The 22,664-nt window shown below is 30.5% G+C and overlaps 1 protein-coding gene across 1 annotated transcript; it reads right to left on the bottom strand.

The window, feature by feature from the left end:
• Positions 1–493: 493 nt before the first annotated feature.
• On the bottom strand, positions 494–21,508 carry LOC145097184 (brefeldin A-inhibited guanine nucleotide-exchange protein 5-like). The gene is made up of 34 exons (XM_079034708.1): positions 21,218–21,508; positions 20,432–20,504; positions 20,094–20,283; positions 19,035–19,156; positions 18,869–18,927; positions 18,522–18,579; positions 18,351–18,435; positions 18,086–18,253; positions 17,947–18,002; positions 17,763–17,832; positions 17,613–17,681; positions 17,369–17,488; positions 17,212–17,268; positions 17,036–17,124; positions 15,897–15,993; positions 15,708–15,806; positions 15,434–15,634; positions 14,379–14,489; positions 14,129–14,313; positions 12,410–13,036; positions 10,790–11,207; positions 9,117–9,356; positions 8,888–9,011; positions 7,926–8,074; positions 6,526–6,882; positions 5,477–5,643; positions 5,193–5,338; positions 4,121–4,192; positions 3,842–4,026; positions 3,666–3,773; positions 2,458–2,594; positions 1,930–2,224; positions 824–919; positions 494–737 (listed from the first exon to the last, which is right to left on the bottom strand). Exons 1-34 carry the CDS (start codon positions 21,327–21,329, stop codon positions 675–677), a joined length of 5,205 nt encoding a protein of 1,734 aa, XP_078890834.1. The 5' UTR covers positions 21,330–21,508; the 3' UTR covers positions 494–674.
• Between the last annotated feature and the right edge of the window lie 1,156 nt (positions 21,509–22,664).

Raw genomic sequence — 22,664 nt, 5'->3', positions numbered from 1 at the left:
ATACTTCATTGATGATTAAGGGGTCGTCCAAAATGTTACGACCTTCAACATACGCAGACTGTGTTTCATATATCACTCCCCCAATTACTGTCTTCAGTCTACTAGCAAGGACCTTAGATATGATTTTGTAAATAGAACCAATAAGACTTATGGGACGGTACTCTCTTAGAACAGTAAGATCTATAGTTTTCGCCGCCAAGGTTATAAAGGAAGAGTTGCAATCCCTCCCTGGTGTTCCACATGCTTCGAAGTATCTAACAACATTGCTGATTAGCAACCAAAATGTATTTAGAAGTTTGAATGTGAATCGGTCGGGCCCCGGGGCCATCACCTTCATTTCTTTCACTAAGTTCAACATCAGTTAATGACCATGTCATGTGAACTACTTCATCAATTCCATCTCTAAGTAACTATTGGGGACCATTTAGTGACATAGAACCTAGCATCTATCACACAGATTATCTATTATCTATTAACAAATATAAAGGGTAAAATTTTCAAGGTATAATGCACCAACAAGAAAATAATAAGAAGAAATAAAGTTGCCAAACTATTTATTGAATTTAACCCATGATATTGTAAACAAAACTTTTTCTGCTTCAAAAATTACTCACATATGATGTGTCTTTTTGGTAATTTTACGTCCTTGAAAACTGTGTTTTTACTATGATGAGTTACTGGATCAATCCATGTAATTGCATACTGAAAAGATCAGCTAAAGCGCAACGAACATCCATCTGAAACAAACCCATTCATATTCTTTTAGTGAAATGTCTAAAATACCCTTCTTGTAGAAGGGGGAGTGAGAAATGTTAGTTACTACCTGGTCACAGCATACGAGCTTAGTGATCAGAGGGTAGAAGCTTTCAAGGTGTCTCCTGAATATCTTGTTGTCCATTGAACACATACCCTTAAGCACCTAAAAACACACACACACAGAATATACCATTGTACTTTCAATTTTTTTTTATATAGATATTATACTTTGAATAAAAGGGTTAATATCATAAATGGGTAACAAGCTATCTTTTTTTTTCACAAAACACCATTGTTTTAAATTCTTTTAATGGTATTTTGTGAACGAAAACAAAATAGTTCATTACACATTTACGCTACTTTTTTTAACACAATGGTGTTTTGTTAAAAAAAAAAAAAAAAGCAAATAGTTCTTTATCTAGTTATGACATTAACTCTTAAAAACCCCAATTATAGGACATAAAATTGCTTTGTATTTAGGTGGCATGGTTGTAATTATGCAGATTTTTCAAGGGTTCATCTCATAAAAAACCTTATAATTTGTGTTTTTCCGAAAAAAAAAAAAAAAAAAAAAAAAACCTCAACTTTTTCTTTTTTCCGAAAAAAAAAACCCTCAACTTTTTTAGTTTTTCTCGCAAAAACCCTCATATTTTATAAAAATTTTTGGAAAAAAAGGACTAAAACAGTCGGATCGGAAAAAATGAAAAAATACAAGGTCTTTTTCAATCAGAAAATAAATTTAAAATTTTATTCGGAAAAAACACAAAATATAAATTAGATTAACCCTTATTTTTTCCTATTTCTCAAATATATTTTAAATACCATTTATCCAAAAGTTGTCAACAAAATTCGTTTTTTGTTGCTTAAACTTATAGTACACTTTAATAAACAACTGTTAAATTTACCAAAATTGGTCCCTATGGTATCCTAAAATATGCAGTTTGAGTCCATTTTTTTTCATTCAAACAATCAGCCCAAAATTAAAACTTCCATCCCTGTTATATCCCAAAAAGTCCAGATTTAGTCCCTCAAGTTAACTCCATCTAAAAAAAACGACCCAAACTGCACTTTTTTGGATACAGGGACCAATTTTGCAATTCATAACTTTTAAGATACCAAAATTAACTTCACACTAATTTCTAAACAAAAAGAAAAAGTAAAAAATCAAAATACCTTAACGACAATAGGCGAACGAAGTTCAAGAACTTGATGAATCTCCATATTATTCGCATCTCCAATACTCGATTGAAAATCAGAAGCTTCTTTCAGCACTTGTCCACAAAACGACGCGAGCTTTTTTTCTGCATCGACTTTAACCCTATCATCATCATCATCATCATCATGATGTGGTGATGTTACAAGGTCTTGATTTGTGTTTGGATTATGAATTCCAGAAGCTGTCTTTTGTAGCGCATCTAAGTAAATGGAAGTTCCTGTTAATTCTTGGCGAAGGAGGTTTAATGGAGGCCTGAATGAAGATAAACTAGTTTGAGTCAGAATGATTAAGTCGATTGTCTTCTGAATAGCATCTGAATCCCTCCTCCCATCACTATACCAATCTTTGATCACTCTACAAATGACGAAAATACCTTTACAAACTAAAAAGGAAAATTTTTTATTTTATTTTTTACCACATGGATTGTTGTGGAATAAGGAAAAAGGGTAAAAGTGGAATTTTGAGGGTTTTGTAATGTAGCGAACCTTTCAGGAGGAACATGTTGCATTCGTAACCTGAGGTTATTGTAGGAATTATAGGATGCTGCAAAGTCTAACATGGAGAATAAAATTTCAAGAATTGTAATCTTTTGATCACCCTTCAATTTGCTCCAGTATTTTTTCTGCATGTTTACCAGATATTTAATTTAATTTAAAAAAAAAAAAAAAAAAAAAAAAAAAAAAGGGGGGGGGGGGGGGGGGGGGGGGCATAACTTACTTTTAATATTTGGGTTAATCTAAGAAAAGACTTGTTTTTTGTGTTTTTTCAAGGATTAAATATTAACTTTATTTTTTTCTTGAAAAAGACTTGGTATGTTTTTCATTTTACCGATCTGGCCCTTTTAGTCTTTTTTTTTCAAAAAAAGTTGTAAAATGTGAGGGTATTTACAAAAAAAAACTAAAAAAGTTGAGGGTTTTTTCGGAACGGTTAGAAGGTTGAGGTTTTTTTTGGAAAAAAAAAAGTTAATCTCGTAAAAGTGCTTATATTTTATGTTTTTTCCAAATTAAAACTCATTTTTATTTTTTTCCATGAAAAAGACCTTGTATTTTTTTCATTTTTTACGAAAAAACCCTCAACCTTGTGAATGTTTCCAAATAAATCCTCAAGTTTTTTAGTTTTTCCTGAAAAACACCTCACATTTTACAACTTTTTTTTTGGAGGAAAATGACTAAAAGGGACAGATGGGAAAAAATGTATAAATAGAAGGTCTTTTTCATGAAAAAAATAAAGATGAGGTTTAATCCGGAAAAAACACAAACTATAAGGTCTTTTATGTAATTAACCCAAAAAAAAAAGACAAAGTTCAGGTTTTTTCGGGGAAAAAAAAATACAAGATTTTTTTCAAAACAAAAAAATAAAGTTGAGGTTTAATCCGGAAAAAAAAAACACAAAATATAAGGTCTTTTATGAGATTAACCCTTATTATTTTACTAATTTAGCCACTTAACTATTTTCTACAGTAATTTTAACATTTTCAATGAAAAAGGTTAAAAAATACAGAAAAGTGAGATGTGATTTCTGTCATTTTACAATTTAGCCACTGAACTATTACTTTTATCAATTTTGCCATTAAAGGGTTTGTTTTTTTATGGGTAATGATGTCTATCTAGATAAAGTGTTGTATACATAAATTGTCTGAATAAGACTAAAAGACCATTTTACCCTTACATTCCAAAAAACAAATTTCAGATACCTGGATGATATCAAGGGCTCCTAGGAGTAGCAATTGAGTTATGCATTTGCTTCTTATTGTTCCCATAAATGGACTTTCTTCATCAAATTCATTATCCTCTTCATGAGCCTAAAGATTACATAAATTCAATTTGGATTTTGGAGATAATAAATAAAAAGTCAAAGAGTGAGTCAAACCTTTGATGGGGAAGGTGGAATTAGGGCATCCAAAATCTGACTTTTAGGTTTAGAAGTGAAACTTCTAACAAGAAGATTATCCCTCATGTTTCCCATTAATCTTTGACCTACTGTTCGAGTCCTTTGTAAACTTGCTCTTTGAGGAGATTTCTCAACATTTTTGGATGAAGGAGTTTGACTTTGACCTAAAAAATTAAAAATAAAAATGTTTTGTTTTTTTTTTCTGAATAAGATAATATTATTAATTAATCTTTTAAAATGGGATTTGAAAGTTATAACCTTCTGATTCTTGTGGATCTGTTGATGGTCTGTCATCTTGATGATCTTTTCCCACCATTAATAAATTTTTATCTGTCAAATATAATTTTTTTATATTCCCTTTATTTGTAAAAGAGAGAGATAATGCAATAAATAGCAATGTACTTTTATTTTTGTGTGAATTAAAGTATCCTAGTTTCATTTCTTTCTAAAAGAGCATTGTAATTACTATCTTTTGCTTACTATAAAGGGTTAATCTCAAAAAAAAAAAAACCTTATATTTTGTGTTTTTTCTGGATTAAACCTCAAGTTTATTTTTTTCCTGTAAAAGACCTTGCATTTTTTTCATTTTTTCCAATGAGGCCTTTTTAGTCATTTTTTCCGAAAAAGTTGTAACATGTGAGGGGTTTTTCGGGAAAAACTAAAAAAGTTGAGGATTTATTCGGAAACAGTTGGAAGGTTGAGGGTCTTTTTCGGAAAAAAAAATGTCAAAGGTGAGGGTTTTTTCGGAAAAAATTCAAGGACTTTTTCATGAAAAAAATAAAGATTAGGTTTAATTCAGAAAACACACACACACACACACAAAATAAAAGGTCTTCTATGAGATTAACCCTACTAGAAAATTTGTTATTTTCATCTTTTTTCTTATTAAGGTCTTACACTTTCAATATTTTCTTATTATGGTTAATCTCATAAAAGACCTTATATTTTGTGCTTTTTTCAGATTAAACCTCAACTTCACTTTTTTCCTGAAAAAATACTTTTCCGAAAAAAACTCTCAGCTTTGTCCTTTTTTCGGAAAAAACCCTCACGTTTACAAGTTTTTCGGAAAAAAAATGACTAAAAGGGCCGGATCGAAAAAATGAAAGAAAAAAATGCAAGGTCTTTTTCTAGAAAAAACACAAAATACAAGGTCTTTTATGAAATTAACCCTTCTTATTACTAATTGAATTACATTGTTGTAAATAATTAGGTAGTTTTTTCAAAGTAGAATGTTGTAATAGGAATAAATGAAAGTATAATTCAATAATATTAATAAATAAATCAATGAAAGTACATTGCTATTGTTTGCTTAAACTTTAGAAAAACTCACCACTTGCAGAAGGAGACAAAATAGAAGGACTGCTACTACTTTCTGGTTGAACTTTCAAACCTCCATCCGTAATCGAATGACTCTTTGTACTTTCAAGGGTCAAAGCATTCAGAAGCTCAAGGGGTTGAGTGGTGTAAGAAGCATCCCTATTAAGTTAAGTCAGTTGACACAAGGGCAAATATGTAAAATCTCATATATATATATATATATATATATATATATATATATATATATATATATATATATATATATATATATATCGATTTAAAAGTAAGAAGAAGCACCTTATGCTCTTCAACAAGGTATCCCAATCAGCACCAATGAATTGGTGTCCTCCAACTTCTATAAGATGAACAAGTGCTCCAAGTGATATTGAAACCACGGATTGATCCGTCTTTTTCGCACAATCTACTAGTAGATTTAGGAGTGGAGATAGCATGAAACACACCTCCTACATCACATGTATGAGGGCAAAATCGTAAAAGTTCACACACTTAATCCTATAACGTTCTTTATCTTAAGTAAGTCATTCTTTCTAGAATAAGTTAAAAAGAAACACCCATAGGTAGAGATTGTTTTTTTTCGACTGAATGAGCAAATGACCATTTTACCCTTATGTTTAGGAATTATGTTGAATTAAAAAATAGTCCATTTCCTCACTTAACCCATTAAGACATGATTTACTTTTTCCCAATTAAGTCCTGAATGGGTAATGATGTATATTTCTTTTCTATACAGGATAAACCATCTGAATGAGACAAAAAGACCGTTTTACCCTTACAATGCAAAAAAACAAATTTCACAATATTCATTAACATTAGTGTCTTCTAACATTAAGCCAGGTTTTAAGGCTTAACCCATTAAGTCATTCTGTCAAAATTAAGTCAAAAAGAAACATTACCATAGTGTTAAAAAGCATTGTTTTCTTTTCTAGATAGGATAAACCGTCTGAATGAGACTAAATGACCATTTCACCCTTATAATGCAAAAAACAAATTTCACAATGTTCATTAATATTAGCATCTTATAACATCAAACCTATGTTTTAAGGCTTAACCCATGAAGTCATTCTATCAAAATTAAGTCAAAAAGAACCATTACCAACGTGTCAAAAAGCATTGTTTTCTTTTCTAGATAGGATAAACCGTCCGAATGAGACTAAATGACCATTTTACCCTTACATTGCAAAAAACATTTTCACAAGATTAGTGTCTTATAACATTAAGGGAGGTTTTAAGGCTTAACCCACTAAGTCATTCTATCAAAATTAAGCCAAAAAGAAACATTTACCATTTAGCATAGTGTAAATCAAAAAGGTTACATAATTACATACCTTATAAAATGTGTTGAAAAGGTTACACAACAACTGAAGAGAATGAACACTAGTTTCACGAAGCCACCCATCTTTCTTAAAGCCTGGAGATTCTTTTCCAGCATGTCTCACATGATCAAAAATAGGAAAAAGAACTCGGTGGAAAATACTTTCCCAAAATGTTGGAGTAAAATGGCTTCCTCTTTCATTCAACAAATCAAACAAAACCTCAAGCGCACATTTGCTGACCTCATGTCTAGGATCAGATGTTAGGTCAGATAAACCAGCCAACATTGGGAACCAATAATGCTCAGTGATATCATAATTTGTATCCATATTTGTATGAATTGGTTTTAACTTTCCACCTGGTATGAGTCCCTATAAGAAGATTATAATTTATAAATGAATTTTATTGTGTTTGTGTAGATTTAGAAGATGCATATTTGAATGTTCAATGCAAAAAGGGAAATCAATTTTGGTTATGTAACTGGATTTTAGTGTGTTTAATAGTAGGGATAAATGCAAGAAATTGCAACGTATGTTGAGTGCTTCATTTATTTGTTTATTATAAGGGTTGATCTCAAAAAAGAATTGTGTTTTTTTCGGATTAAAACTCAGATTTATTTTTTGCTTGAAAAAGACCTTGTATTTTTTTCATTTTTTCTGATATGGCCGTTTTAGTCTTTTTTTCCAAAAAAGTTGTAAAATGCGAGGGTTTTTCGAGGAAAAGTAAAAAAGTTGAGGGTTTATTTGGAAGCATTTAGCAGTTTGAGGGTTTTTTTGGAAAAAAAAAAGTACAAAGCTGAGGGCTTTTTTTGAAAAAACGAAAAAATATAAGGTCTTTTCAGGCAAAAAATAAATTTGAGGTTTAATCCGGAAAAAACACAAAATATAAGGTCTTTCTTAGACCTAATATTTTATGTTTTTTCCGGATTAAACCTCAATTTATTTTTTGCCTGAAAAAGACCTTGTATTTTTCTTTCTTTTTTTTTCCAAAAAGCCCTCAACTTTGTATTTTTTTTCAAAAAAAAAACTCAACCTTCTAAATGCTTCCAAATAAACCCTCAACTTTTTTACTTTTTCTCAAAAAAACCCTCACATTTTACAATTTTTTTGGAAAAAAAAATGACTAAAAGGGCCAAATCGGAAAAAATGAAAAAATACAAGGTCTTTTTCAAGCAAAAAATAAATTTGGGGTTTAATCTGGAAAAAACACAAAACATAAGGTCTTTTATGAGATTAACCAATTTGTTTACTATAGCATCTTATCTTTATTTCTTTCTATTACAACATTATACTTTTAGTCTTATTAAGACTTTGTATTTTTCAAAGCACAATGTTGCAATAAGTAAAATAATGAAAGTAGAATACTATAATAAACCAATAATTGAATATTAAAATTAAAAAAAAAAAATACAAACCTCTGCAAGTCGATCCTCACATATACGAAGAAGTGCAATTGCTTTCAAACTGATTCGATGAGAACTTTTACTATTTGCAAAACTAATTAAGCAGTTCACACAATCCATAAAACAATCACCAACAACTTGATCAAAGTGCTCCAATATAACTGTAAATTTCTTTAATTTAGATATGATACACTAAAAAAAATAGGGTAACATGCAAGAAATAGCAACATACTTTCACTTATTTGTTTATTATAGATTGTTTAAAGTACAATTATGTGATAATGATAATAAAAAAAAATGACAAGTATCAATGCTATAAATGAGTAGATTAATATAACAATATTGTAATATAGAAAGAAATAAAAGTAGGATTCTATGATAAACAAGACCTTATAGTTTGTGTTTTTCTGGATTAAACCACAAATTATTTTTTTTGCCTGTAAAAGAAATTGTAAAATGTGAGGGTTTTTTCGAGAAAAACCAAAAAAAGTTTGAGGGTTTCTTTGGAAGCATTTAGAAGGTTGAGGGGTTTTTTTTCAGAAAAAATGAAAAAATACAAGGTCTTTTTTAGGCAAAAAATGTTTTTAAGGTTTAATCCCGAAAAAACACAAAATATAAGGTCTTTTTTAATATTAACCCATAAACAAACAAATGAAAGTATTGCACATTTGCATTTAGCTCACAAGAATATCTATATTTTGGAAGAAGTTTCTATAAAAAAGAGCTATGAAGTCTCAATTTGGGAAATCCCATGAAAATTGCAACATTTCAATATCTTGAAAAGTTTTAAGTTAAAATCACTTATTTGCCCATTGTCATTGACAAAAACTGATGATTTTCATTAGGGTACACAAGATATCTTCTTTTGTTATTATTATTCATTTATTCCACTCCATTATAGATACTTTATAAATCATCAAATGCTCTCCTAAAATTATGGAATATATATATTTAAAAAAAAAACATCAAAATACCTTGTTCTACATTCTCAAAAGCACTTTCAACAATTGATTCCAGCTCATCACTTGCAGCAGCTGTAAAAACCATAAACACACTTCTCCAGCCAGATTTAATGCTTCCAACTTTTAATTTTGTCATCTGTTTCCAAAACCAATAATACCATAATGTTTCTAATTACTTAATGGACTCAATGGAAAAAAGAAAAAAGAAAAAGACAAATTTGCCCTCATGATTTATCTATACCTGAACAATGCAATCGACAATCAATTTCCTGATTGATTCAGCTCGAGTGATTCGCATTAAAATAACAAAAGGTTTCAAGATATCATTTTGGAATGTGAAATTAGCAAGTTCTTCACGTTCCAAATATTTTATCCCAAGTTGTCTTAAAGAATCTATTGCATACATTGCAATTTTCTCATCATGATGACTTCCAGCAGCAATAAAATGATTAGAAAGAATATACCATATTCTAGCCCATACCTGGATTTATAAATATTTTCAGTCATTAAAAATTAATGAAAATAAATATATATTCTATTGATTACATCATACTAGAAGTTAACATGATGATTTATGCAACTTCTTTCTAGCTAAAAAAGAAGGGTTAATTGTAAAAAAGACCTTATATTTTGTGTTTTTTTTTAAAGATTAAAACTCAGATTTATTTTTTGCTTGAAAAAGAACTTGTGTTTTTTTCATTTTTTCCGATCTGGCCCTTTTAGTTGTTTTTTTCTTAATAAAGTTGTAACGTGTAAGGGTTTTTTCGAGAAAAACTAAAAAAGTTGAGGGTTTATTTGGTTGCATTTAGAGGGTTGAGGGTTTTTTCGGAAAAAAGAAATACAAAGCTGAGGGCTTTTTTGGAAAAAATGAAAAATACAAGGTCTTTTTCAGACAAAAGGTTTAATCCGGAAAAAAAAAACACAAAATATATGGTCTTTTTTTAGATTAACCCTAAAAAGAATGCAAAACTTTCCATTTTGGGTGGTCCCCAAAAAATTTCAAGGTTTCCTTTCTTGCCCCTTTGTGAACTTTCATTGAAAAATCTTTGATTATGCTTCATTATTTTTTTTTTGGGGTAAACTACAAATATCATCCCTATGCTTAATTCAAAATTGCATATTTCGTCCCTAACAGCAATTTTCACTCGGACCATCCATATGGTTTGGTTTTGTTTCAGTTTCGGTCCCTGACCAACATAAAATGACCATTCTGCCCTTATCTGATTTATTTTTAACTTTTTTTAATAATTTGTTTATTATCCATATTTTTTCTTCCTATTGCCAGCTTACTAGATAAGGGGATGGGGTAGGTGCATTTAATTTGAGGAAAGTTATTAAATAACAGGGTGAATCTCAGAAAAGACCTTATATTTTTTTCATTTTTTCCAAAAAAGCCCTCACCTTTGTATTTTTTTTCCGAAAAAAGCCCTCAACCTTTTAAATGCTTCCAAATAAAACCTCAACTCTTTAAGTTTTTCTCAACAAAAAAAGAAAAAAAAAAAAAAAAAAAAAAAAAAACTCACATTTTACAATTTAAAAGGGCCAAATAGGAAAAAATGAAAAAAAAAAAATACAAGGTCTTTTTCAGGCAAAAAACAAATTTGAGGTTTAATCCGGAAAAAAAAACACAAAATATAAGGTCTTTTTTGAGATTAACCCTAAATAATAAACAAATCACACAAAAAAAAGTATTCTAAAAAAATCATATAAGGGCAAAATAGTCATTTCACGTCCACCACGTACCAAAACCAAACCATAGGGACAGTCTGAGTGAAAATTTTCCTTATAGGGGACGAAATATGTAGTTTACCCTTTTCTTTATTTCATCTTTTTCATTAAATACAAACACTTTTATAAAACTATGTATCAAGTAAATAAAATTTTGTAAAAAAATAAATAAATAATTATTATTACCATGCGAATACGAGACATATTGTAGTAACTAATCTCCACAAGTTTCTGCAAGCTATAAATACGAGGTGGAGTCTGCTTCAATTCTTCACCCGAAATGTTACATAAAGCTGAAAAAAACTCCACCACAGATTCACTAGGGAGTTTAACACTGTTTAAAAAAACTTGCTCAGCTGGTTTCCCAGCCAACTCTTTAAGTGAATGGACAATTGTGTCCCTGGATATCTGGTTAGATCCATGCATAACAGTAGCAGTCATTACAGGGTTAGATGTGGTATATTCTAGCCTTGATATGCATTCAAGAACTGCATTCCATGTATCTTGGAGTGTATCAGGCTCTGAATCACATAAATCTATAAGAGTTCTTAATGCTTCAACGTTTTTACTCAGCATATCTCTTGGTGCATGTAAGAATGTGAATCTGCAATTGTTAATGAAGAATGATTATTACATAAATAAAGTGATAAGAAATGAATATGTTACTTGATTTAAGGAGAGTTGAGAAAAAGAATGGGGCCCACAAAATGGTAAATGGTATGAACAAATAACATAGTTTTTAGGAAGAAAAAAAAAGCAATGGACTTTGCCTCTACCGATATGATCAAAAAATAAATTTTAGCATTTATTTAAATCTAAGAAAATTCCACGTCATGGGTGTTTGCATGCATGGCAGGTGATGTGGACGATGACGTGGCAACAACCAACACCATGTCGAAACTGAAAATATGTTGCAATTGTGGGTAAAAGCAAAGTACGTTGCCCATAGAATTGAGATTATGGGTCCCATAAACTTAATGTGCTGAGAATTGAGTTGGGGCCCACGAAATGAGTATGGAGGGTAAAATGGTAAATGGTATGAAAGAATAACATAGTCTTATCTATAGAAAAAATTGCAGGAAACAGCAACGTATTTGCCTCTTTTTACTGATATGATCAAAAATAAATTTTACCATTTATTCAAATCTAGGAAAATTCCACATCATGGGGTTTGTTTGTTTGTATACGTGGCAGGCGATGTGGACAATGACATGGCAACAACCTATGCCATGTCATCATTTATTCAAATCTAGGAAATTTCCACATCATTGGTGTTTGCATACATGGCACGTGATGTAGACGATGACATGGCAACAACCAATGCCATGTCATCATTTATTCAAATCCAAGACAATTCACATCATGGGGTTTGTATACATGGCAGGTGATGTGGACGATGACATGGCAACAACCTACACCATGTCATCATTTCTTCAAATCTAGGAAAATGCCACATCATGAGGTTTGTTTGTATACGTGGCAAGCAGTGTGGACGATGACATGGCAACAACCAACGCCATGTCATCATTTATTCAAATCTAAGAAAATTCCACATCATGGGGTTTGTTTGTTTGTATACGCGGCAGGCAATGTGGACGATGACATGGCAACAACTGACGCCATGTCATCATTTATTCAAATATAAGAAAATCCCACATCATGGGGTTTGTTTGTATACATGGCAGGCCATGAGGACGATGACATGGCAACAACCGACGCCATGTCATCATTTTTAAAGGTTTCAGTAAGCAGGTTGCTATTCTCAAAATCTACCCCCCAAAAAAAAAGATTATATTTAGTATATACCTGACTAATGAAGTCAAAAAGGCATATCTCATGGTATCCATTCTAAGCACATGAGTAATATAAATTCCAGCTTTAAAACCTTCCATACAAAGAGCAACACGTGCCTTAACTTCCTTCTCCTCCATTGTAACAGAAAATGTAGCAAGTAAAGGCCACCCTACAGCTTCAACCATAGGCTTTATAAGCTCAATCCTTTGTGAAGTATAAAAAACACCTCTTTTTGCTCCTTGAATCCTATATATCTCCTGAGTTTGTCTAATAATACCTTCACTCTCACTTTTATCAGATACATTCCTCAGTTTTGGAAGAGCTAAATTCAAAATACCAACAATACCCCCGCCTTTTTCCTCTGTTTCCACCTTCTGTTTATTGCTTTTTCCGATTCCAACATTATCATCTTTCATTTTGATCTCTTCTTTAACAATGGAATCGTATATTTCTTCTAGAAGATATGTTGGAGCACATTCTTCAGGGTCATTTGTGGCATTCATGCGCACAAAATCGAATTTTGACATTTTAGGCCACACCATTGGATTATGAGCATCTGTGTTTAACATTATGACTGCATATGCAAGAACATATGCAGTATCTGCAGACTTGAAAAGACCTGGATTATCTGCACAATATCTGCAACAATGGAAATATATTCAAGAAAACTTTTATTTTCAGTTATTTGTTTATTAGTGAATTTTACTTTGAGAAATTACCCAATTACAACATTGTACTTTCAGTTTCTTTTTCTTATTGAAACATTGTGTTTTTTTTCCAGATTAAACCTCAAATTTATTTTTTTCCTGAAAAAGACCTTGTACTTTTTTGTTTTTTCCGAAAAAGCCCTCGACTTTGTATTTTTTTTTCCGAAAAAAAAAAACCCTCTCAACATTCTAAATGCTTCCAAATAAACCCTCAATTTGTCTAGTTTTTCTCGAAAAAACACTGCGATTTTACAACTTTTTGGGGGGTTTTATGTAGAAAAGTCCCAATATTTTGGGAAATTTTTTGATAAAGTCATAAATCTTTTTTTTAACAGAAAAATCTAGATTATTTAACATTTTGCTCAACTTAACGAAAAAGTCTTTTTTTATTTTAACAGTAAATGACAGATAATGTGATTTTCCCAAAATAATGGGACTTTTCTATTCAAAAAAAAAATGATTCAGGACTTTATCAAAAAAAATCCCAAAATAATGAGAATTTTCTGCATAAAACACTTTTTTGGCAAAAAAATGACTAAAAGGTCCAGATCGGGAAAAAGGAAAAAATACAAGGTCTTTTTCAGAAAAAAAAAATATAAATTTGAGGTTTAATCCGGAAAAAACACAAAATATAACATCTTTTTTGAGATTAACCCTTGAAAAATCTACTAAACTAAACCATTGAAATTTTTTTTTCTTATCAGAACATTATACTTTGAAAAATCTAATACATATCTTGATTTATTTGAATTTTAAAAACTGAATTAACAGAGAAAATTTTGTGAGAAAACCTGAGAATGAAGGATAAATTTTTGAACTAATACTCTAGAAAAATTACATGTGGCACAAGTTATTTTTATTTATTAGGTATAGTATAGATTGTAAATTGCTATATATATATATATATATATATATATATATATATATATATATATATATATATATATGAATCTTGTGTTATATAATATAACAATACAATATGAACCCAAAATCAAATAAAAAAATAAAAATTTATAATAATTACCTTTCTGCATATTTTTCCATTATTCGATCAATCTTTTGTGCTTCTCCAGGAAGTCTGAACCCTTTAAGAAACTCCCGAATAGCTGTATGAAATTTCATTCCAGAAAAATTCATGGAGTCAACATAAGCATGCATTACAGCAAGAGGAAAGTCTTCATGTTGACCCAAGTAATCACCAATCATTGCCTGAAAGTCAACTCTTTCACATTTACTTATGTTTTAAACCTTAATTTTTACAAAATAAGATGTACCTTATCCAAACTGGATGTGTTTCTGAGAAAAAGTGCAACTGCAACAGGTGTATTTTCCACTAACCTATTTGCTGTGAGAAATCCAATTCCCCTTGCAGGGTGTCTGTTGAACTGTATTTTATATATGATAGAAATAACTCAATAGGTTTTATTGATTTGTTTATTATAGCATCCTAATTTCATTTCTTCTTATTACAATATTGTACTTTGAAAAATGTTATATAATTGGGTGGATTTTTTATATATAATGTCTAAAAAAGAAAAAAAAATGGAAGTGCAATGTTATTAATGTGTATATAACTATATATTTCAAAGGAAAATGCCTTGATAAGAAAAAAAAATGTAAGTACAATGTTGTAATAGAAAGAAGTGAAAGCAGGATGTTATAATACAGCATTTTAATTTATTTTTTTTCGGGTTAATCTCAAAAAAAAAAACCCTTATATTTTGAGTTTTTTCCGGATGAAACCTCAAATTTATTTTTTTCCTGAAAAAGACCTTGTATTTTTTTCTTTTTTTCCAATATGGCCCTTTTAGTCATTTTTTTCCAAAAAAAAAATTATAAAATGTGAGGAGAAAAAGTAAAAAAGTTGAGGGATTATTTGGAAGCATTTAGAAGGTTGAGGGTTTTTTTTGGAAAAAAAAATACAAAGTTGAGGGCTTTTCAAAAAAAATAAAAGGTCTTTTTCAAGCAAAAAATAAATTTGAGGTTTAATCCGGAAAAAAACACAAAATATAAGGTCTTTTTTGAGATTAACCCTAATACATTATATTTTATAAAATCTACCCAATTATAGCATTTGAGTACATTTTTCAAACTAGGATGCTATAACAAACAAATCAAAAAAAGTATGTTGCTATTTCTTGCATTTATCTCTATTCCAAGAACAATTTTTCTCTAAATTGATAGCATTTGTTATTCAGCTAAATGGGTATCATATATTTTTCTCAAATTCACAAGGAATCTAGACTTACTTTAAACTTCAAAAAGATCATTTGACTTAAAGTCAAACTATTCTTTCTTGCTTAATATGAACAGAGTATCAAATAAATACCTCAGAGATTGCTGCTTCCATGGTGGATTTTTGAGCCTTAACTTTCTCAAAATTACTTGTTAATCCATTGCTATCTTTTGCTTTTGAATCACAAGGTGTCACATCTCCATGAACAGATTGTCTCTCTTTGTCTTTATTCTGCTTTGATTCTCTTCGTAAACTCTCCCATTCAACAAGTGATTTCAACACATTCACAAGGCACTATAAAAGACCAAGGGAAAAACCGTAAATACATTAAATGTTTGATAAGTTTGTAGCATCGATTGTTTCAAACCTGAAGTGAGGATCCTTTAAGTGTTCCAGTTTGGATAGAGTTAACATTGTTAGGATCCAACTCTTGTGTCCCTTGAGCTATTTTAGAAAGAGTTGTAACCTACATTTTAATGAAAAAAAAAACATTTAAGAACAAAACACATATGCAGAAGTTAATAACTGAATAATTTATAATCATAAATCATAATACCATTCTTTCAAATGAATTAGGAGCTTCAAAATCACAATCATAGTTCACATATAGATCAATAAGCAACTGAGGATCCTTGCAAATCTTCTCTAGCATCCTGTTGTTATATTTGTTTCAACAAGAGTATGATGATGTAAGCAAAAACAATATGTAATAAAATCATGAGTAACTTACAAATGTGGTCCCTTTTCTTTCTGATTTTTACTGTGTTTGATTCAAAACTGAAGGGTTTTTTTCAGTTTTGGTCCTATTTCAAGGTTTCATTATCAATTTTGGTCCCTGGGACCTTGAAACATGGACCAAAATCGGTATGTAACTTTGAAATAAGGACCAAAATCAGAAAGTCTTAGGGAGTAAAACCGATATGAAACCTTGAAATAAGGACCAAAATTGAAACTTTTTTCAGTTATATTCCTTATTTCAAGGTTTCATATCGATTTTGGTCCCTGGAACCTTGAAATAAGGACCAAAATTGAAAAAAAGTTTCAACATTGGTCCTTATTTCAAGGCCTGAAACCTTGAAATAAGAACCAAAATTGAAACTTTTTTCAGTTATAGTCCTTATTTCAAGGTTTCATATCGATTTTGGTCCCTGAAATCTTGAAATAAGGACCAAAATTGAAACTTTTTTCAGTTATGGTCCTTATTTTCAAGGTTTCATATCAATTTTGGTCCCTGAAACCTTGCAATAATGAGCAAAATTGAAACTTTTTTCAGTAATGGTCCATATTTCAAGGTTTCATATCGATTTTGGTCCCTGAAACCTTGAAATAAGGACCAAATTTGAAACTTTTTTCAGTTATGGTCCTTATTTTCAAGGTTTCATATCGATTTTGGTCCCTGAAACCTTAAAACAAGGATCAAAATCAATATGAAACCTTGAACTAAAGACTAAACAAGAAAGTCCCAAGGACCACAACTGATATGAAAACTTGAAATAAGGACCAAAACTGAAAAATACCTCAATTCTGGACTAAACACCATAAAAATCAGAAAGTTTACAAGGACAATTTTTGTAATTTACACTAAGTTCCTTTAGCAAACTGATGAGGCTTGATCATCTCTATTTAGAATCTCATATTTCAAACTTTGGTTTGTGAAAATTTTGTTAATCTAAATATAATAAGCAGAAATTATACCGAATCACCATTAATTTGAGATTCAAAGGACATTCTGAGCTATCCAAAGGTCTCAACACAGTAAGAGGAAAGAAGATGCCAATTTCAATCTGAAAATTGATATTAAATCACATTGATTGAAGTGAATCACAAAGAGATGAATACAACACATAGAACAGTTATAAGTTATAACTTGCCTTAAGTCCTTCCCTAAATCTCAACAAAAGCACTGAAAAGATCCCAGCTGCATACTGTAAGAAAAAGGATACACATCATTTCCAAAATCCATAATAGATTTATAAATGAAACAAAATAAGAAAAGAAGAATGGAAATTGAAGCTTGAAAATTTCCTGAAAGATTGTTGAAGATGTTGAAACTGATGCCCTCAATAAAGCGTATGATAAGTAAGCTTTGACCGAGTCAATGAAAGTGAAGTTCTTAGTAAATGAGTAACTAACACCCTCTAACAAGCCCTGAAAAATCAACAATTTGATGCTATTAAGAAGAAATTGATGGAATTATATTTATATTTATTGCATTAAAACTTTATCAAGAAAGACAAGTTATTAGTAATAGTAATTAGCTGCTCTAAAGAACCTGTAGAAGTTCAAGAGATAGAATTCGTGTCTTTGTGGTGAATGCATCGTTATCTTCTTTCATACTCATCTGTTTTCATAGCATAAATCATATCAAGAAACAAATTTTAAACCAAAAAATCAACAATTTGATACATAAAAATTATAAAACCTTGCAAAGGGTGCGAAAAACAAGTAATGCATCACGTTCTGCAATGCTCATGCTCTCAGGATCAACCCCACTTAAAGAATATAAAGTTCAAAGGATAAATTAGTAAATTACTAATTGATATGTTATAAACTTATAATTGTAACTAAAATATATAAAAGTTTTCATCATATATATATAAACATACCTAGTCTTTCTATCATCTTCAAGTTGCACAGCCTTGTCAAGAGCTGCCTCCAATCCCTGTAAAACAAAAAAGTCAACCATCTTGATCTTGATCTTGACTTTCACAAGCTTTAAAAAATAAAAAATAAAAAAATAGGGACCTTTATGTCATTTCCACCAGCAAGATTCTGAAGCTCTTCAAGGGGTGCAATAGAAGTGCTGTGGGAAGTTGGAGTCAACATTTGACTTTCATCATCAACTGATAAACTTTCTTGAACTCTCATGAATGCATCACTTTTTTTGTTTATAGGTGGGTCATCTGAAGACACCTAAAATTCAAGAAATACAGTTATAAAATAAATAAATAAATAAATAAATAAATAAAGTTTAGTGGATAATGTATAAAATAATAAAACATAAATAAACCGAGCCATTGTCCATTCGCCTGAATACTATGCTGATCATTTGAGTTAACATAGCCTTGGATGTAGCTTGATTAACAGGACTTTTACTAAAGAATTTGAAAAGAAAATTTATTAGTTTAATACTTCAATTTCCCAAAGTGGAATAAACATTTAAATGTAAATTAAAAGTTACCTGTTAAGAGCAATATTATAGCACACTCTAATTACTCCCATCAATGGTTCCCCATGAACTGAAAAAAAAAAACAAAAATCGTATTTCAAAAAGGAATTTTATAGCAACCTGAAGTGGAAGACTTGAATGCTGATGTGGCATTTTCATTGTGTTTGATTCTTTAACTAAACATTTATAAATTGAAATTATAGATTCCTTTTTGTAAATTGTAACAATGACATGATTCTTGCTAATTAAAGACTCATCTTTTCAAAACAAACAAGAAAATGATAACAGAAGTAAAAAAAAAAAAACAATAGAAGAATAATAAATTAATAACATAATCCTTTCAAGCATTTAAAATTTACCTCTGAACTTGGCAGAAGATACTGCAGTAAGTAGCACTTTCAAAACTTGAAGAATTGTACTACATGAATGCATACAAAAGTTGTCATAAAAGTTTTGAACTATTTGAGAAAGTGAGAAACAATCAAGTAAAATAAATGAAAAGAAAAAAAAAATCGAAGGATATACCTATCAGGTGAGTTATTATCAACACAACTACACACCATATTCAATATGTCTGTAAACAATGGAACATTTTTTCCATCTTCTAAACCAGCATCACCTTCTAGATGATCATAAGCAATGAGTTTCTGCATTTACAAAATGTTTATTTGAATATATTTATAAACAGATATTTTGTTTCATTCAAATACACTAATCACAACTTTCCATAAACTTGTATGCAATATAATAACAAAGTCTCTAAAGTGTGAAAGAATAAAGATCCTAAACTTTCTGAAACAAAAACGTTAGCGAAACGCATCTAAAAAAAAGGCAAATTAGAAGAAAAAATTGGGAGTAATTTTGTTATATCAAATTTCACTTGTAAATTTCCACATTAACCATTTTGAGGTGTTATATTATGTCAAATGGTTAAACTTGAAATTTGTCTGAAGCTTTGATGTTTTTATTGGAAAAAATAAAGTATAAGTGATTAAACCTCAAAAATGTTGAACGTATAAAAGACCTTATATTTTGTGTTTTTTTCAGATTAAACCTCTACTTTATTTTTTCATGAAAAAAGACCTTGTATTTTTTTCATTTTTTATAATTTGGCCCTTTTAGTCATTTTTTCCAAAATAATTGTAAAATGAGAGGTTTTTTTCGAGAAAACCTAAAAAAGGTGAGAGTTTATTTGGAAGCCTTTAGAAGGTTGAGGGTTTTTTTGGAAAAAAAATACAAAGTTGGGTGCTTTTCGAAAAAAAATGAAAAAATACAAGGTCTTTTTCAGGCAAAAAATAAATTTGAGGTTTAATCCTGAAAAAAAAACACAAAATACAATACCTTTTTTGAGATTAACCTTTTTTTTTGGAAAAGAAATACAAAGTTGAGGGGTTTTTTTGGGAAAATAAAAAAAAATACAAGGTTCTTTTCAGGAAAAAAATAAATTTGAGGTTTAATCAAAAGAAAACACAAAATGACAAAATAGAAGGTCTTTTATGAGATTAACCCTAATGGTTTTTCTCTAATTTCCCTCTATAATATCATGCAATTAAAGCTACAAGAAGTAAATAGAAAACAACATACATGAATACAATCCAATGCAAGTTCAATAACTTTTGGATTCTTGGTTTCAAATGCAAGTCGAAGTGGATTAAGAACAAGTTCCAATTGAGCTCCTTCCAAATCACATCCAGCATTTGCCAAAGTCTTTGTGATGCCTCCACTTGAATCATTTGTTTCTGAATCCATTTCACTTCTTGGAGTCTCATCATCACTGCAACAGAGCTCCATTTTGATAAATTAAACTAATGTTAATTAAGTTCATATCACAAGATCTCACCCTCTCAATAAACAGACATGTGAAGCCCCTTTTTTCATGCCTAATATTATGTATACAAGTAGTTATAATTTACAGTAGGCACCTCTTATCATTAGTTGAAGGTGATTTGTTGCTATTACTTGATGTTGACTCTTGATTGGTTGCTTTTGAAGTATCTGGAAAAGCAAGAGGAATAGAAAAATCAATGTTTGTTTCATACAATGAAGCTAAATCATGGAAGAGTACCAAAACTTTCACGAAATGCACAAGGTCTTACTTAAGAATAGAATACTTTCATGGCTACATTCTCATAACATGAGTATTCAATGAGAGTTGCAGATATAAGTATAACATTTAGTTTTCAATGCCAAACATAAATAAGTAGTTATTGTGACTTGAAAGTTGAAAATTGAAATCACTATAATCAGTTTAAACACACATCCAAACATCCCCTAAGTCGCTATTTATGTCAATTATATAGAGTTTTCATTTCATCAGTCCCATTTCAGGGTGCCATTAGAGAGGGATAATGTAATTTTGGGTCCATTTATAGATGAAAATAGTACAAATTGATGGAAAGCTTGAATTTTAGAACGATATATCATCTAAATTAACCTCTATGATAAGTACTACAAAATAGCATAAAGCTGATTTGAAATCAAACACAAAATTGTATGAAAGTTTCGTCTGAAAAACATCAGGTTCCATGTCAAATATAAAATGGGAGTTTTTCATCAAATAACGCTGGCGTTAAGAAATTCCTTTTAATGTAACAGATAAAGCGGCTAACGAATTACAGACGTTGAAGAACACAGTGAATTTCATAATCGGGATGTGGGTATCTCGAAGAAATCAAATAGATAAAACAAAAACAGAATAAAAAACAAACCTAGATAAGAACGGATTGCAGTCTGAATAGAATTATACTTTTTCCCGGAACATTCTTTGAGCATTGATTCAAATGCCCGAGTAAGAAAACCTCCCGCAGCACCTCCAGCCATTTTGAATGCTGTGGATTTTTCAGGGAATGGGAGGTCGATAAGTTGAGAGATCTGAATGAAAGATCATGAGTGAGGATCACTCTCTCGTGCTGTGAGATCCGATTCTTGTTCATTGTGGAACAAATCAAATTAAAGAGTGAATTACAAACGTCCCCCTTCCTGTTAATTTGCAGTTTCGGTAGCTTCGATATTTGCTCTGTTTTGACATTTTTCAAATGAGAATTTATAGCTTCTTCATGTTGCATAAAATGAGTGAATTGCATAAATCATCCTTGGATTTATACCTAAATCACAAGAATCGTCTCTTGTTAGAAATTTTGTCTATTTAAGTCCTGATGGAGCTATATTTTGGATTAGATCAAACGTTTCAAGGAATGTATACAAATCAGATCTATATATGTAATGAATTTAAAGATTTACATGTGATCTTAGTTTAATTTAGGGATTGTTATTAAAATGAGTTTTGACTTTATTAATCATCCAAATTTTAAAATGGTCACATTGTCCCATTAAAGTTCGACTAGTGTTAATAAAGCCCTTAAACTTTCAACTTTGTCACCATTTAACCATTAAGACATGATATAGCAAGTTCAACCGTTTATTGTTCTTTGTGTATGCCATATAGGATAATTCTAATCGCCTTCGTCCACGTGGTGTCCACACAAAGTTTAAACTTATTTTTTTATAAAGTTAATTTTATAGGACAAAAACTATGAAAATCAGTAAAGATCTAAACTCATGTTCACAATGGGATTAGTCAATGCGCAAAAACTGGTCTAGAAACCCTCGTTAGGGAAGTTTCCTTTCCACAAAAAAACATATAACTACATCAATTTCTTTTTGAAATCAACATCAAACAAGGACACAAAGAAAAAAACCCACTTTCTCTCTCCTACAAATTTATCTATGTTGATTTGAAAGCGTTGTGCAACCAATGGTTGGTGGTCCTGCTCATTGTTCATGCTCTTTTCTTTGTCTGTAGTCCATATTAAGGTTGTGTTTGTTTTTTTTAAAAGCTCTTCTAACCTCTTAGTGTTGCGAGGCGCAGCACACGCGCAGTACTTTGGGCTTCGCAGCAGTTTGTTTTATAGAAGACTTCGGGCTCAAAAACCTTTTCCCGTCCTCTTCCCCACACAGCATTGGGCTTGGCTCTTCTCATCACTTCTAACCTAATTCTAAACAAAAAAAACGGACACGCCGCATTCTCCCTCTTCGTTCTCCAACAATTCTTCCAGCCGCAATCGTTAATCGCTTCTCGTTGATTTCTTCTCGTCGATCCTCCAGCCGTTCACCTCTACTGCTTGCCGGTTATCAATCCTTGCTAGTCGTCGGACG

The sequence above is a fragment of the Lactuca serriola genome, chromosome 1, assembly GCF_051521515.1.
Source record: "Lactuca serriola cultivar US96UC23 chromosome 1, Lser_US96UC23_V15, whole genome shotgun sequence".
In the NCBI taxonomy this organism is placed as follows: Eukaryota; Viridiplantae; Streptophyta; class Magnoliopsida; order Asterales; family Asteraceae; genus Lactuca; species Lactuca serriola.
This window is presented reverse-complemented; position numbering and strand designations above follow the sequence as displayed.

Excerpts from the sequence above, each read along its gene's own strand:
- LOC145097184 (XM_079034708.1), bottom strand. The coding sequence starts at position 21,329 with ATGGCTGGAGGTGCTGCGGGAGGTTTTCTTACTCGGGCATTTGAATCA. Across the intron at positions 20,284-20,431 it reads CCTTCAACTAATGATAAGAG|TGATGATGAGACTCCAAGAA; the intron begins GTGCCTACTGTA and ends GCTCTGTTGCAG. Across the intron at positions 18,254-18,350 it reads GGCGAATGGACAATGGCTCG|GTGTCTTCAGATGACCCACC; the intron begins GTTTATTTATGT and ends CTTGAATTTTAG.